This window comes from Xenopus laevis, chromosome 7L, assembly GCF_017654675.1.
Source record: "Xenopus laevis strain J_2021 chromosome 7L, Xenopus_laevis_v10.1, whole genome shotgun sequence".
Classification (NCBI taxonomy): domain Eukaryota; kingdom Metazoa; phylum Chordata; class Amphibia; order Anura; family Pipidae; genus Xenopus; species Xenopus laevis.
In genome coordinates, this window is record NC_054383.1 from 85326774 (window position 1) to 85343369 (window position 16596).

At 37.7% G+C, this 16596-nt stretch overlaps 1 protein-coding gene across 2 annotated transcripts in view; it reads left to right on the forward strand.

Annotated features, from left to right (window-relative positions):
• The first annotated feature begins 371 nt into the window (after positions 1-371).
• The window catches only part of LOC108696475, a 40114-nt gene continuing 23889 nt past the window's right edge, over positions 372-16596 (forward strand). Inside the window, exons 1-7 of one of the 2 annotated variants that reach the window (XM_018225898.2) lie at positions 372-568; positions 5001-5057; positions 8559-8687; positions 10937-10999; positions 12446-12536; positions 14374-14511; positions 15145-15200. In XM_018225898.2, coding sequence (XP_018081387.1) covers positions 5011-5057; positions 8559-8687; positions 10937-10999; positions 12446-12536; positions 14374-14511; positions 15145-15200 — 524 coding nt within the window. In that variant the 5' untranslated portion in view covers positions 372-568; positions 5001-5010. The remainder of the gene's footprint in view (positions 569-5000; positions 5058-8558; positions 8688-10936; positions 11000-12445; positions 12537-14373; positions 14512-15144; positions 15201-16596) is intronic. The other variant, XM_018225899.2, reaches the window with a different exon arrangement.

The following is a 16596-nucleotide window of genomic DNA, read 5'->3' on the forward strand; positions in this document are numbered from 1 at the left end:
GTCTTTACATGTTGCAAAATTGTAACAGTTTAGAGTCTGCACCTGGATTTAAAAACACCAGAGGCAGGGACATTTAAACTTTAAACTTAGATTTTGGAAAAACAGTAAAAAATAAAAGATGGAAAGTAATTGAAAAAAGTCTTTATTACCGGTGAACAATCTGAAAACAATTGCACTGAAAAAAGTGTTTGGAAGGTGAACGACTCCTTCAAATGTGGTTGATGTTGACACAGGACAAGCATAAATGAGTGATCAAATTCTCAGTAAATACACATATACAGATATTCCAAACTCCACCTACTCTTAGCTAGTAATGTACACATTCAGTGTAATACCTGCTACAGTTTACGCCTTTAAGCTCAGTCCTGTAAGCACAAAGCTGTGTTTGTTTAGAGGGTGAGGTGTCTCCAAGCAGCAAAGAATCCATCTGAAACAGTATGACTGTTATTACAGCTACAGTTTGGCAATTGTATTCAACTGCTTTTGAACCCAGAGGAAATAATACAAGCAGAGGCCCTGAACGCCATGCAATGAATGTAAGGATATTCAAGCTCTATATTCAACAAAGGTTAAGTAGAATTTTTATATACATTTTCCTAGCTGTGTAAGAGATTACTGTAATTTGGGCCAAAAAGACCTGGATTTATCTAGTGGCAAGGAAACTGTGCTTTCATAAAACACACTCCAGTCCTTGCGTTATTCCACCAAACCTGCTTATCACAGTCTATTTTACGTAATAACACAGGATTTGCAGAGTTTTGGGTTGATTATCGTTCTTTTCCGTGCTTTAAATTTCTAAGTTAAGCTCTCTGACCTTTTCAAACATCCTATTACTTACTCAAAGCAGTTTATTGAAATGCTAGCTCATCTCCCGTTGTCTATAATGAGAATACATCCAGTGCTCCTAACGGGCTGTCAGCACGACAAGGCACAAAAACATTCTTGAAGAATTTAGTAATGATACATTTTTTTCCATTAAAAGCAATGTTATCATTTAAAATCCTTGTTGATATAAAATGTTTAGCAAATCTCTTGTGCAAAGGTACCTAAATGTCACGTCCTCCTTATCAGGCTTAACAATTATAAGTAATGTTTTGACGTGTTTTTGGCTATTCTCGTCTGCCATTTCTCCCTCAGCATTTTTCGTGCATTATAATTCCAGCTTAACGACTGCAGTTTTGAATTCGAAAACAGCAAAGAATGCTGAGATATGAAATGCTAATCTGAATAACCAAACAGCCATTCACACAGCACTGATTTACTAAACCGGATAACAGGGTAGAGAGAGACATTTACAAGCACATAAACAAGACTATAGAAAGGTTTCTGCTCCAGCAAAACATTTTTAACAAGACATTCATTTTCCTCAATAGAATAATTGAAATCCATAAAATAACAAAAATAACTGAAGGTGCAATACACATTTAAGGAAAAATGTCTTTAGGGGATCCAATAAGGGGTGCCAATAGTTGATAGCAAGCAGGGCAAGATAACGACTAGTGATGGGCGAATGTGCACGAATTCCCGCGATTCGCTGCCGCCAAATAAATTTGCGAAACCGCTGTGAAAAAAATGGATGCTGGCATCCATTATTTTGGACGCCGGCGCCAGCGTCCATCAAAAACGAGACGTCGGTGAGTTTTGCAAATTTTTCGCCGTTTCGTGAATTTTTTCGCCGTTTTGCATTTTTCGGCAAAACGCCCCAAACTCTCCCATCACTAATAACGACAGCAGGAGAACAAAATGATATTAAAGATAGTGGCACTCCAGGAGATTCCTAGCGGTTCGCCACCCACATGATTTTCATCTTAATAGATAATTGCTCCTCCCTTAACTTTAAAAGTAATTGTCTTGACCCTGACAGGGCGCTTGTGGTTCAAGGTGATTATTGATTGGAAACGACACAGTAGTTGCCTGACCCATGAGTGCAGCTCATGTAAAAGGTTTACTTTTAGTTGGTCAGATTATACTTTTAGTATAGTTTGAATTCCATGGTCAGATCTGATCTTCCAAGGTATTTTCATGGCTCCCTGCCTGCTGATGATCTCACTGGACTTCTGAGTATGGCATCAGTATTTCAATATAATCTAGTTCACGGACATGTAATATGTCAGCTAATTGGCCCAATAGTGCACATCACTGGTATATGATTAAGTCATGGAGTCCATCAAGCTGGGATTGCCTGCAGTAGCGTAACTAGAGGGGGGTGGGCCCTGGTGCGTGACGCGCAGCCGGGCCCCGCCCCCTCCATACGGCCGCATTTTCAGTGGCGCACAGCCCTGAGGGGGTGCGGGCCCTGGCCCAATTGCACCCCCTGCTCCCCCGGTAGTTCCGCCACTGATTGCTCCCCTCCACGATTAAAACCAGCCACAGAGGCAACAAGTAGTGGAACTGATTCAGAAATTTACTTTAGCCTGTACTTGTCATTAAGTTGTCTTTTGGTATAATGTAGAGAGTGATATTTTGAGAATATTTGCATTTGGGTTATCATTTTTCATTATTTGTAGTTTTTGAGTTATTTAGCTTTTTATTCAGCAGCTCGCCATTTTGCAATTTCAGCAATCTGGCTGCTAGGGTCCAAATCACACTAGTAACCATGCATTGATTTGAATGAGGGACTGGAATATGAATAGGAGAGGGCCTGAATAGAAGGATGAGAAAATAAAAAGTACCAATAACTATAAATGCCTTACAGAGCAGGGGGTCAGTGATAAAGACCAATTGAAAAGTTGCTTAGAATGGGCCATTCTATAACATACTAAAAGTTAACTTAAAGGGATACTGTCATGGGAAAAAAAATTTTTTCAAAATGAATCAGTTAATAGTGCTGCTCCAGCAGAATTGTGCACTGAAATCAATTTCTCAAAAGAGATTTTTTTATATTCAATTTTGAAATCTGACATGGGGCTAGACATATTGTCAATTTCCCAGCTGCCCCAAGTCATGCTCTGATAAACTTCAATCACTCTTTACTGCTGTACTGCAAGTTGGAGTGATATCACCCCCCTTCCTTTCCCCCCCCCAGCAGCCAAACAAAAGAACAATGGGAAGGTAACCAGATAACAGCTCCCTAACACAAGATAACAGCTGCCTGGTAGATCTAAGAACAACACTCAATAGTAAAAACCCATGTCCCACTGAGACGTCTTCAGTTACATTGAGAAGGAAAAACAGCAGCCTGCCAGAAAGCATTTCTTTCCTAAAGTGCAGGCACAAGGCACATGACCAGGGGCAGCTGGGAAATTGACAAAATGTCTAGCCCTTTGTCAGATTTCGAAATTGAATATAAAAAAAATCTGTTTGCTCTTTTGAGAAATGGATTTCAGTGCAGAAGTCTGCTGGAGTAGCACTATTAACTGATGCGTTTTGAAAAAAACATGTTTTCCGATGACAGGATCCCTTTAAAAGTTAAAACGTCTAAACCTTGTTGTATTTCACAACAGCTTTACACACACACACATATATATATTTATATTAGAAAGCATCAGACCCACTCATGGATATAATACAGAGTGTCTTTACAAACTCCCCCACATCGGCGCGGTTCGGTTCTCCTTGAACCATCGTTAGGCTTAAGGAGAACCGAAACACGTTGACGTGGGGGAGTTTGTAAAACTTTAATAAAGGCACTCTGTATATTATATCCGTGAGTGCTCCTGATGCTATTAATACATGTCCCAAATGAGGAGCACCCGGGAATATACTGTATATATATATATATATGTATATATATATATATATATATATATATATATATATATATATATATATATATATATATATATACATACATATACATATTTTTGTGGATATGTCTATATCTATAAACTAATTCGATTTATGTAAGCTTTCATAACTGAGGCACAAAAGCTCTCCGGCTGTATAATTTACTCTGCCACCTCTTATACAGCATAACTAAAACTAATCATGTAATTTCATGTAAATGAAGCTTTGCAAATTCCTGATTGTTCTAGGTTGCGGCAAGTATTCATTTAAGTGCAGCAGTGAATGTACAAGTGTGCTGAGTTTGTAATCTTTCTGAATATATTCTCAGAATTGAATCTTTGTTCATCACAGTAGTGCAGTGGTTAGTAAAACGGCCTTGTCATTAGCACTCCGGCACTTGCGTTGACAAAATGAGCCTATTGTCTCAAGATAATGAAATTATGTCTAGGTGTAAAAAATCTTAACCTGAATGTTACAAAGCTTTGGATTTTTGTTTTTCAGCTCTCCAATGTAAAAATGTAAATTTAGCCTGCTGAGTATGGGTTATGTACAAAGGCCCGCTGTGCAGGTTGTTTTAAGTTTCAGACATGCATAACATTTGGTTTGCAGCAATAGATAAAGATTTTGAAAAGTTGGAAGGCCTCCGTCTGCAACTAAATTCCGAGAAGGCATGTCTAATCCAGAATATGAGTTCAAAGGCACTTCTTATTGTATATTATATATTTGTATTATATATTTGTAATTCTTCTTTTATTTTCAACTTGTCTGTTACACTCTTGTAAAAGTGACAGCACCATCCACTGTCACCACTGTAATGAGCTTTGCCCTAGATCTATATTGTGGTATATCAGTTTTTAACAATTTTTTTAAGTTTTTAAAAAATATGATTTCTTCTTGCATTCGCCAATTACGTCTCATTACTCTATCTGATTAAACAAGCAAACATTTCACCTTCTCAATACTTTAGACGTATTGCACATTCTTGGATAATTGACCAATCCCAAGTCTCCAAAAAGAGTGAGGATCCATGCAAAACATTGCTGTAATGATTTTGTTGCCATATGGAGAATAAAAGCATTCAAATATAAAAAGGTGCTATCATGTTGCAATGGAATCTATCAAGAATATAGCCTGTGAGTTGACTGCAATTTTGTGTTATCTCCGCTCACTACAAATTATTTATGTAATGCCAAAGCTTGTCACACATGCTGCCTGAAAAATCTGTTTCAACATTGACAGTTATAAATAAAATATTCCTTTTATTGCATTTTTAGAGTCTAATTCATGGCATCAAGCAAAACAGAAGGAACATGGACAGCTCTGCAGGAAAGGTAATATAATTCCACATTTATGTATGATTATGTTATATACTGAAACAGTAAATGTTACCCGCTGTTAGACAACTGAATGGACACCAACCTGGAATCTGTAGCATGTCAAGATTTTAAAAATTCCATTATGTTTAGTTAGAACATAGCAGATTTATGTTTGTTTAGTACTGGAAATAACACAGCAATCAGTTGCACTATGTTTGAATTGCTTTGTAACAACACCCTGGTTGAGATGCTTTGTAAATGATTTTAAGCAATATCTCTGTTCCATTCACCTTTATATGCACATAGCTAATTCAGTTCATTTGCAAGGATAGTTATTTTATATAGTTCTGTAGTACATTTAGGGGGTTATTTACTAAATTTCAAATTAATCTAAATTTCAAATTAATCTAAATTTTTATAAAGGTAAAGTCGACCAAACTCCCTTCCAGAAATTTAACAATAATTTTTTGCGAAAAAGTCAGATTGACTAAACCTTGCAACAAAAGTGAGAGTCAATTCGTATTGTACATTTAACACTCCGAAAACTCAAATTTTCGCTGCGAAAACTCGACTTTTCGGATTATTGGAAAAAAACCCCAGACTTTATCACATTCTCCAGTGCAGATCACGATGTCAAGAAACAACTTTAGGGACATCTGCCATTGACTTCTACATGACCTAGACAGGTTTGAGATGGAGTCGTTTTTGAATTCTGATTTTTAGCAGCTTGGGGTATAATAAATCTCAAAAAACTTGAGTTTTTATTTTTCCACGAAAACTTTGAGTTTTACCCTTAAAAACCTGGACCTGATAATGTGAGGTTTAATAAATGGGCCCCTTAAGATGCAGCTCCCAGCAATACCTGCTATTTGCTAGTTTACAAGTTTGGGTAATCCTAGCCAGACACTGAGCTCCAGTTCATTTAGTAGCTGAATGGAAAATGCCAGATCAGTGGCCATATATTTCAGAAGATGCTGGAATTCTATTCTGGAGTGCAATATCTGGAGCTCTCCCTTAGGTATCATCAGTGTGTATATATGTATGTCTCTCTAGGGCTTATTCGTCACTGTAACTATAGTTGCTGTTGAGCAAAATACGGATAGTCTTTCCTGAGAATTAATGTCTTTCATTAAAGGTATTTGTGTCCAGTATTGGACTGGCCCACCAGGATATTAGAAAAACTCCCAATGGACCTAAGTGTCAGCGGGCCTCCTGCTCATCCAGCCATTTGCCTTGTATTGCTATACCATTCCCCATCTCTATATGAGGACAAAGAGAAGAAATGGAGGGAAGGAAGTGATTAAGAAAATAAAGAAACCGAATAAAGAGAAAAAGAGAAATTATTTGGAGAGTGGAACAGAGATCAAAAGTTTTCTAGTCGGCTAGTGCCCCCGTCCGACACTATTTGTGCCCAAAGCTGCTTATTTTACTTCCACATAATTGCACTTCACCTCTCCATTTATTCTAGGTATATAGATGTGTGTGTGTGCTTCAACCACCTCACAAGAACCCCTTTCAGTCACAGTGCAGAGCAGTCCAAAGACCCTTGCCAGGGGCCAAATATACAGCAGAAAAGAGAAAAAACTGCAGCACCTCTTAGTTGCAAAATGTGAAAGTTTGTGTTTATTGGTCAGTAACCAACAGGCAACGTTTCGGGCCTAGTCTTGCCCTTTCTCAAGGCTTGAGAAAGGGGAAGACTATGCCCGAAACTTTGCCTGTTGGTTACTGACGAATAAACACAAACTTTCACATTTTGAGACTAAGAGGTGCTGTAGTTTTTTCTCTTTTCTGATCTCTATTTATTCTGTCCTGTCTCCTGTTACACATTATGTGCATCTCCATCTTTTGACACTTTTATATACAGGTATGGTATCTGTCATCCAGAATGCTTGGGACCTGGGGTTTTCTGGATAATGGATCTTTCCGTAATTTGGATCTTCATACCTTAAAGGTCCCCATAGACGCAAAGATTTCTCTTGCCGAACAACCGATTTTAGCGAAATTCGACCAATCCTTCGAAATTATCGTGCGGTTAGTGGGATTCGAACGATCGAACATCTCATTTTTCAGCCAACATCTGTCAGGAAATTGATCGGCCAGGTTAAAAAAGCTTTATCGATCCCAGTGCAATCTATCTATGTTTGCAGGGCCAAGCAGGCAGCTCCCCTTTGTTTTCCTGGCAAAAAAAAATCTTTTTAGTTGATGGACAATTCATACAATCGTGCGATCGGTCCGAGATAATCGTGGTCTCACGATGATGATTGGATCTTTTAAAAATCTCAACATCTATGGCCAGCTTAAGTCTACTAGAAAATCATGAAAACATTAAATAAACCAAGTTGACTGGTTTTGCCTCCAATAAAGATTAGTCAGACCTCTAAGTGGATCAAATATAGGGTACTGTTGTATTATTACAGAGAGGAATTTATAAAATTTTGGTTATTTGGATAAAATGGAGTCTATGGGGACAGACTTTCCATAATTCAGAGTTGTCTGAATAACATGTTTCCGGATAATGCATCACATACCTGTACCAGTATCCAGCATGGATAAACACAGCATACTTGTGCCTAAAGAATCACGCTTAGATCTCATTTTTATGTTGAGTTCTGGAAATTACATAATTCCCATTCTGAAAAAAAGTTCAGCACAAATGCATCTGATTTCAATCAAACCCAATTACACTGGAATTATGGGAAAACAGCTGCATTCTTGATAAAAAGCCATGGTGACTTGCAGTTGATATTGAACTCTAAATGCCAATGTCTGTATTTGTGTGTGATTAAAAATCAGTTCAATAAATACAAATAAGTCATATAAGATAATAAATTTAGTGTCTTCACTGTTAGGCTTAACTTGTCTTGATCTACAGATATACAGATTTAAATTTGCAATTGCAATTTTGTCAGCCTGGTAAGCCTTTTATGAGATACACAGATACACAGAGCATAAGGTAGGGCAAGAGGACAAGGAGGTGTGGCCATAAACCATATCGATTTTAATAGGTGAATATGTGTGATCTAGAAATTCATATTGTCATATTTAGCATTTGCATCCATCATATCAAACATATTTTAGTTAGAAATAGTTACATCTGGTGCCCATAGTCATTAATACTTTTATATCTCAAAATGTCTTTCCATGAAATGACACAACCAATGCAGACTTCTTCCATTTCTGTGCCAACAGAGGAAAATATTTTTTAAAAATCTCAGTTTGGAGTGTGTTCTTCCTTCAGGATCCCTGGCAAAGTACTATTGCCATGTTTTTATCAACTTCAGGCAGGTGTCACTTAGAGGTCCGACTATGAATAATGAGTTGGGTAGATATTTCTGCAGATTTCGTCCATATACTGAAACAAGTTAGATCCACAGGGAATGAAGAATATCGTAATCATTATGAAGAGCTTTACAGCACGTTTCTTATCTTTAAAAAGGGTCTACCAGCAGTACAAGCAATACCTCTTTTTTGCATGAAACTGGACTTTAGATGTCATCTTGTGTGTTTATTTTTTAGTTTAACCCGCGTGAGGGAGCAATATGGGCTTTTACCACGTGCGGAGTGGGATAATCTGATTGCTATGACCTCCTACGAAAATTCAGAAAGACTGAGAAATAAAAATAGGTTCAAGCCTTTCCTGCCAAGGTATGAGTGAAAGCTGCATTATTTATAATAACAGAATCGTTTTTCTTCATGGTTTAGCTGTAATAATATGGTCTGAGCAAATTTTTACTTCTCCACTAGCCATACCCTCATAAATCTGATTTCCCAGTTAACATTTTTTACAATTTGTGCCTATAATTAAAAATGTGCTGTACAGTAGCAGGGCTGAATTTCCCTTTGCTCCACTGAACGATATTCTGATTGTCCATTGGCTATCATCTTGTTTTATATTCTATTTAATCTTTTGAAATACTTTTTAAATGATGTTCCAGTTTTCAGGCTTTAATGAAGATGCCTGTATTCATTTGATTTCACGTAACTAACGAGAGTGATCCTCATTCCTCACTATAAGCACAAGATCAATCACACTACCTGCATGTCTCCATAACCATTAGTCTGCGAGTGTGCCCTGAGATGTCACTCACATCTTCTACTTCACAGGGCTCAATACAAGTGCAATGTGCAAAAATGCACACTTATCTTCTTTTTATTACTCACAATGTAGCATTTCTTTTCCCAATTTCAGCATAATAGAAATTTACCAATGTGACTTGGTTTCTGCTTATTTTTTTCTTGTGTGGGAGTAAGTAGCATAACGTCTGGCATGTAGATACTTACAGCACAAGTATCAATCTTAATTATTTAGGTACAAGTCAGTTATTAATGTAGGTGTAATATGAAAAGGGAACCCTGGTTGATTCTAGGGCTCTGCAGCATTCATACACACTGTGCTTTGAACCTTGTCCACAAATTATCAAGCAGGATAAATTGGAATATTGGACCTAGGTGCAAGTTGCAAGGAGCAGGTATAGACGAACATACCTTTGTGAATGACCTTAAGTCGCATGTAATTGTGCACTTCATTTGGCATTTGCACTTCTATTTGTAAATGAACCCTTATTTGTTGTTAAAGGGTTTGAGTATAAATCACTAACCTTCCATTACATTTTCTCTCCAAGAAGTGCTTGCTCCATTAATAGTCTTTAATACAATAACGAATTCTAGCCTTACATAAAATGTCTTAAACCCAATATATGGCTTGCACACTGGCCTAGGAACAACCCAAAGCTGGACCAATTTTTTTTTTTTATAAAGTCCAGGACCAGAATCTTTAGGTTTCATTTAGTCTACTTTATTACATAAATACATGTGCTGTTCTATTAAGATTTTATAATGTGAGCATTGACAAGGGGACTCCTAAATTGACCCTTCACCTTCAGCCATCCCATTGAACCCCATTGTTACATAGCGTAATGATACACCAGGAGCCAGAAATGGTACAGATGGCCACAGCATTTATGCACATTTATCAAATAAATAGGACCTTGCCAGCCTTACCCCATGGAAATATACAAAGCCAGATTTCCATAAGAGATCGCTACTATGCTCTGCCACTCCACACTTGAGATCAGCACTATTTCAGTCATTCCTATAAATATAGAGATATGAAAAAAAATGTACTCTTCACTATTCTCTTTTCAGCAACCTGTCCCTCTTCGTGTAAGAGTCGGAGTCAGATTATGAATGACAGTTAGGTCAAATACATGTGCTTCCTTTGCCTATACAATGTATTAGAGCTAACTGTCTTTCAAAATATCTGACGGACACAAAGCTGCTTATAGAGAGAGACTGATTGCTGAGAAGGGCAGAGTGAAGTCGTGAACAGTAACTTCATTTTATCATAAAACAGTACATAATTTTTAATTGTTTACATGCAGAATGATTCTTATATAAAACTAGTATTACATTTTGATTTTCACAGTAGTTCCCTTACTTTTAAGTTAATTGTTACTTTGCTATAGAATGTCATATGCAGAGCAACTTTTCAAATGGTTTTCATTTATTTTTTATAGGTTCTGAATCATTTGCCTTCCTCGTCTATCTCTTTCCAGCTTTCAAATGGAGGTCACTTACCCAGGCAGCCAAACAACTATTGCTCTGTGAGGCTGCAATTCTGTTATTGTTACTTTTTATATCTTATCTTTATATTAAGGTTCTCTCCTACTCATATTCCAGTCTCACTGTCTGGCTGATAGGGAAAATTGGACCCTCATTACAAGTGAATCTTGAGATGAGAATTTATGTGGGTGAAATTCTTTACTCTTGTGTTACTAATGAAGAGCATTCTCCATTAAATGCCTGGATACCATTAAGAACAAAAGTACATGCAATATTACATTGCACAGCCTGCATATTATAAATGTAAGTTAATATCTGTGTTTTTACTCCAGTATTCAGTTTAAAGAAGGAAGCAATTCATATTTTGAAAACCTGGTTCATAAAAACCAGACCAGGTAAGCCTTACATTATGACCTTTCTTTTATTAATCACACAGGAAAACACAACAATAGGAAGCAAAAGTTGAAATGGGGCAACCATTATGATCCATTCCTCAAGTATGGAGGAAGAGTCAAGTCACTTAAAATGAAGTTCCAAAGACACTCCTGTCCTCCAATTCTATGCATTATGACTCCATGTTCTTTCCCGCATCAGCATATATCAATATATCTATAGAAAGCAACAGAGCAAAGGGGTCTTGTGGCAAATCAAGTAAAGAAGTGGGGTAATGGATACTCACCCAAAGATATAAGTCAAAAATAGGGGACCCCTTCCCAGTGAAGCTGCTAATGGATTTTAAGTACTCCTAGACAATGTTACACTGTTTTGGTATTTAAAGGAGAAGGTAAGCTTCCAAAGCAATTTATTGCCAATAGCTTAGCCACAATAGTGCAAGCTATAACACTATATTTATTCTGCAGAATGCTTTGGCATACCTGAGTAATCAGTTCTAGAAGCTCTCTGTTTGTTTAGGATAGCAACTGCCATATTAGCTTGGTGTGACATCACTTCCTGCCTTAGTCTCTACCTACTCACTCATAGCTCATGGCTCAGATTAAAGCATGGGGCAGAGGAGGGAGGGGAGGAAGCGAGGGGAGCAAACTGGGCATTCCTAAGCCCAAGCCCTGGAGGTCTGTGCTGAAAACAGGAAATCTGATATAGAAGCCCATGTGTACACAATAGAAGGAAAGAAGTGCAGTGTTTCTTTTGACAGAGGACTTTGAGGGTTTACTGATATATTTATATAGACATTTCTGATAAAGCTTATTTAATTTAAGCCTTTCATTCTCCTTTAAAGTCGGTTGGAGGATTCTGGAAGTTCTAGATTATTTTTTTATTTTTTTTGGCAGCTGTTTCTTTTTATACGGTACCTTGTGGGGTATTTGATATACTTTACCACAAAAAAAAATATTGAAAAGAAAAAAGCATAGGGAAACGTTACTGGCTACTGAATCTTACTGCAAAGTCTGTTATGGGCCCCTGTCCTTGAAATAGAGGATCTGTTCTGCACACCTCGTTGGGTTGTAGAGTCTTATATCTCTATTGTCTCCATTATTATTTGTATACCTTGAATATAAACAAACAAAATACCCTGAAGTACAGTTTCTTCTCTTCACCCAATGCTAAGTAAATTCACAAGCTGTTCCGGAAAACAGTTTACTTAGCAGACAGGGAGTCGCTGAGAAGACATTCTATTTCTTATATGCTTTTCCCCACAATGTGCTGATGTTAAATTATACTGCAAACATCTCAGACAAGTTCTCTTCAATACGGGAAGTACATTAATACACATGATGCATTATTTTTGTAACCAGCTGTATATTGGCGAACGCTGCCAAAATGGAACATCGGCTTTTTAGCTTATTTTAAATGCTAGCTTCATGTTTTTTTCTATTGAGCAGGAGAGAAAAAAATAAAGAAGACAAATCAGTTTTCCGTGAAAATGTACCTGTAATGAAAAGGGGACAGCATGACAAAACAAATCCCAAATTGGTAAGGACTTCACAGCTTACAGACACCCGACCTGAATGCAAATGCACTATTTATTGTATAGTAAAGTCGCTTAGCATTGCCTTTTATTGGATTTCACATTTGAAGTAATTTGAGATCCAATTTGAATCTTTTTTTTTCTTTTCGTCAAGGCAAAGATTTTACTGAATTTCTTTCGCTATATATTTCTTTTACTTAAGGATCTATTTTGCAGTAGAAGGCTTTTTTTATCATTTAAACAACATGGTGTGTCTATTTGAAGCATACCAGAAAGAAGTCTAAGGCCTCCCTTAAGAGAATTCCGATGCTCTTGGCAAAGTTATAAGGGATTGCCTTCCTCTAATCACCTCAACACCACATACCAAGCACTTACTCTCTAAGCACATCCAAATATGTGGGTCTGCCTGTTACTTACAGTAAAAATGACTTGTTCTTATATTGTTTGTATTTTGGGCAAACAGCCCAACAGACAAGTCTGGTATTAAAAACAGAATTTTAACCTAAACAACTGTTGTGTCTGTTTGCTTCAACTAAACATCAGCTTTGCTTTTTATGTATATTTAATGCATACATTTATTTTTCCATAGTCTAGGGACAAACCAAATTATTTTCTAACTAAAAATGTAATAAATTGCCTTTTTTGGTTTACTCTGGGGCTTTAGCTGTACAGGTATAAGACCTGTTATCCAGAATTCCCGGGACCTGGGTTTTTCTGGATAATGGATCTTTCTGTAATTTGGATCTTCATAGCTTACGTCTACTATAAAATCATGTAAACATTAAATAAACCCAATAGGCTAGGTTTGCTTCCAATAATATAAAGTACACAAGCTACTGTTTTATTATTACAGAGAAAAAGAAAATCATTTTTAAAAATGTGGATTAGTTGGATAAAACCGAGTCTATGGGAGATGGCCTTTCCGTTATGGGTTTCTGTATAACAGATCCCATACCTGTACAAGTTTCTCATTGCTAAGACACTGCAGCATTGCTTGTCTAAGTGGAAATGCCAAGCTGCTACTTTATCTTACTGGTTATAGTCCAGAGGTGGGCAACACGATCTGAACTAGGGTTGGTTAAGTTAAATTTTTAACCAGGCCCCTCTGCATGTAATCGTGGGTGTCCCACTATATCCCCCCTGCCACATATATCTTCAGCTCATCCACAATCCTGCACCACACATACCCGCAGGTCGCCAATGCTGCACATACTACCAAGGAAGCAGGTCCCCTGTACCCATGAGTAGTTAAACAGTTTGGGGTACTGGGTAGATACCTCTTCTTCTTGCTTTCCCCTATTATCAGCTGTCAGAAAATAAGTGAATCAGCATGGGTCAGGAGATTTACACATGTTTGTGCGCGGGGAGTGGGGAGGTACATGTGCAAGTGCATAAAGTCATGCTAGAACTCTCTGAAAAAAAGAGAGTGATTCATAACCCATCTATCTAAGTTTCCTGGTTTCCCCCCGCTACCTCATTCCAATACTACTTTATCAAAAGATTTTCAACAAGGCTTTTTTTTTAGTATATGCTGACAATAATTTATGTTGGATCTATGGTGTTTGTTTTAATTCAGTATGAACAAAGGCAGATATGATTGCAAGATATAGAGATTTAGTAAAAATAAAACATGAAGTCAGACATAATGACAAAAATTGATTTATGTTAACATAATGGCAACCATGAGTCTAAATTGCCAGCGGTTGTAGGAACTTCTGACTTTTTTCATGTGGCCCATTCACTTGTATGGTGCTCTGTATATCACAACTGCATAATATGTATTATATACTAGCCCTGATGATCTGTGCTAAAATCAGGATTGCCTTTTCTCTTGTCAATTAGGAACAAGACGCAGTTAGATTCTTCTTAACAAGTCAACACTTTGCCTGGAATTTTATTGATTCATTTACGACTGAAGTTTTGCTGGAAGGCATTCTCCTCGATGTGGTGATCGAAGCCCTAACTCAGAAGTCTACAGTGGTATGATTTATTAGCTTATGTACAACATCAGTTGGAAGCAAGTGTTATGACAGAGCACAGAATTGTTTTCCCTCTTGACTTCTCCCTTGACACATCTAACATACCCATTGCCCAGAAGTATATACAGAGTTGTTGCTTTCTACTTGATAAGGGCTTTTTAGTGTAATTCCTTATTCTGCTTTCCAAAGTACGTGTAATCCTTTTCCTGCTTAGGATACAAGGAAATGATATGTAAGCCTTTTATTCCCTTTGCATCTTATCACAGGAGAGATTTGTCTATATTTCCTGTGAATAAATGATCACTGTACTTTACCCATAAAAAATAAATAAGCCCATGTGAAAGATAAAGCCCGGTAATAGCAACCCAAAAATGAATGGGGCTTAATCATCAGCAGTGTGTTGAACTGGGAAATCGTTATTCCTTTCCAAATGACATATTTCTCCCATTAAAAAGTAAGTCACCCTGACATATTTTAGAAGAAGTAGTGTCATAAAGACTTCCAGTACTGTGATTTAGATCAGTCCCACAGGGCATCAGGAAGTAACTTTTTTCAAATGCCATGCTTTTTATGGAAACAGCATGCATTATTCCTATTAAAGTGTATTTCTAAGTTATTCTTCACACATTTACAGGCTCATCTGAAACCATGGAAATCTGCTAAAGAACTAACAAGACAAAAAAGTTCAAAGTAAGTTTGTAACATCAAATATTGCAGAATATAGTATATATCAGTAATAATACATTTAGCAGTCCAAAATGCTAAATGCATAGGGAAAGGGAAAAAAGAGCAAAACATGTACTGTAGCTGTGTCTTTGCTGGCTTAGTTTTTTGGTAATATGTTCTTGAAAACGAAATTAATGTCCATACCATTTTGTAAAAAAAAAGGATTTCTGCTAATACGATTGTTGCTGATGATAAAACAAGTAAAAAAAAATCTTCAGGGGGCCCGGCTTAGTTGCACGGACTCACACCATCGCTGACTTCTCTTTCAGCACAAACATCAACCTCTTTTGCACCATCGGAAAGCCTCAGCTCCACCCCCGCCGATATAGGGGGATTTCAGTTCCGCAGACCCCTTGGTCTGGGCCACCCTGTCCCCCAGGCCCGTAAGCAACTGTGGGGTCTGCTGTATTATAGTTACACCACTGGGCATCACTGCAGTTTTTGAAATACAGGATATTGCTCATCTGCCGCACATTTGCTAATAATTACCTCTCCACAGTAGTGGTAACAGAAGATACAAATAACAGCATTCTAGTTTGCTGTAACCCTTTCTTGGCATGAAAATCCAGGGCCACAGTGTGGTGCTAACAGTATAGATCCCAAGCCTCCATTAAGTAGGAGATCCAATGGAGATAAATATCTGGAGAGATTTGAGGAGCTGTTGCCCATAACAATCAATCAGATCTTTGCTTTTGTGTTCTAACTTATAGGTGGCTGTTTAAATCGAATTGCTGAAATCTCTCCAGATATTTATCTCCAATGTTAGTAAACATGCCCCTATGGTCTGCAAAAGTCCCAGTGGTAATGGAAAACAAAGAGATTCTTCAAGGCAGAGCAGATGCAGGGGAGCAGTCTGGCAGCTTTAATCCACACTGATGCTTGAAATGCTGGTGTAAGAGAAGGCTTCCTGAAATCCTGAGATCCACTGCACATAGGCTGATGGGTAATACATAGTCCAGATCCAGTGTACACGCTAGCAACTCACTACAGGGCTGAAGTCTTTTCTATCCTACAGGGATTACTTCCCTAGCAATAGCTTAGGCCTGCTCCACTAGTTCCATTCACTATGGTGGCTGGATGGAAAGTTTTAACTAACTTCCTGTGCTCTGACTATGGGATTCCCTATACGGGTAAATATAGGTGACAGGTGACACCCCAGGTTCCTACTAGCAAGTGCAAGTCAATAGGCACACTCACACAAGGAGGGATCCCAGGCTGGCTCTCAGTATTACTGTGCAGAGTCAATGCTTTTCCTACTTCTCATCTTCTGGATAAAGCTCTGCCTCACTTTCAGGTGGTGAGCAGCAAATCCTTCTTGCTGATTGGCTAGGCTGTACTGAAAACTGTCGCATTGCAGTAC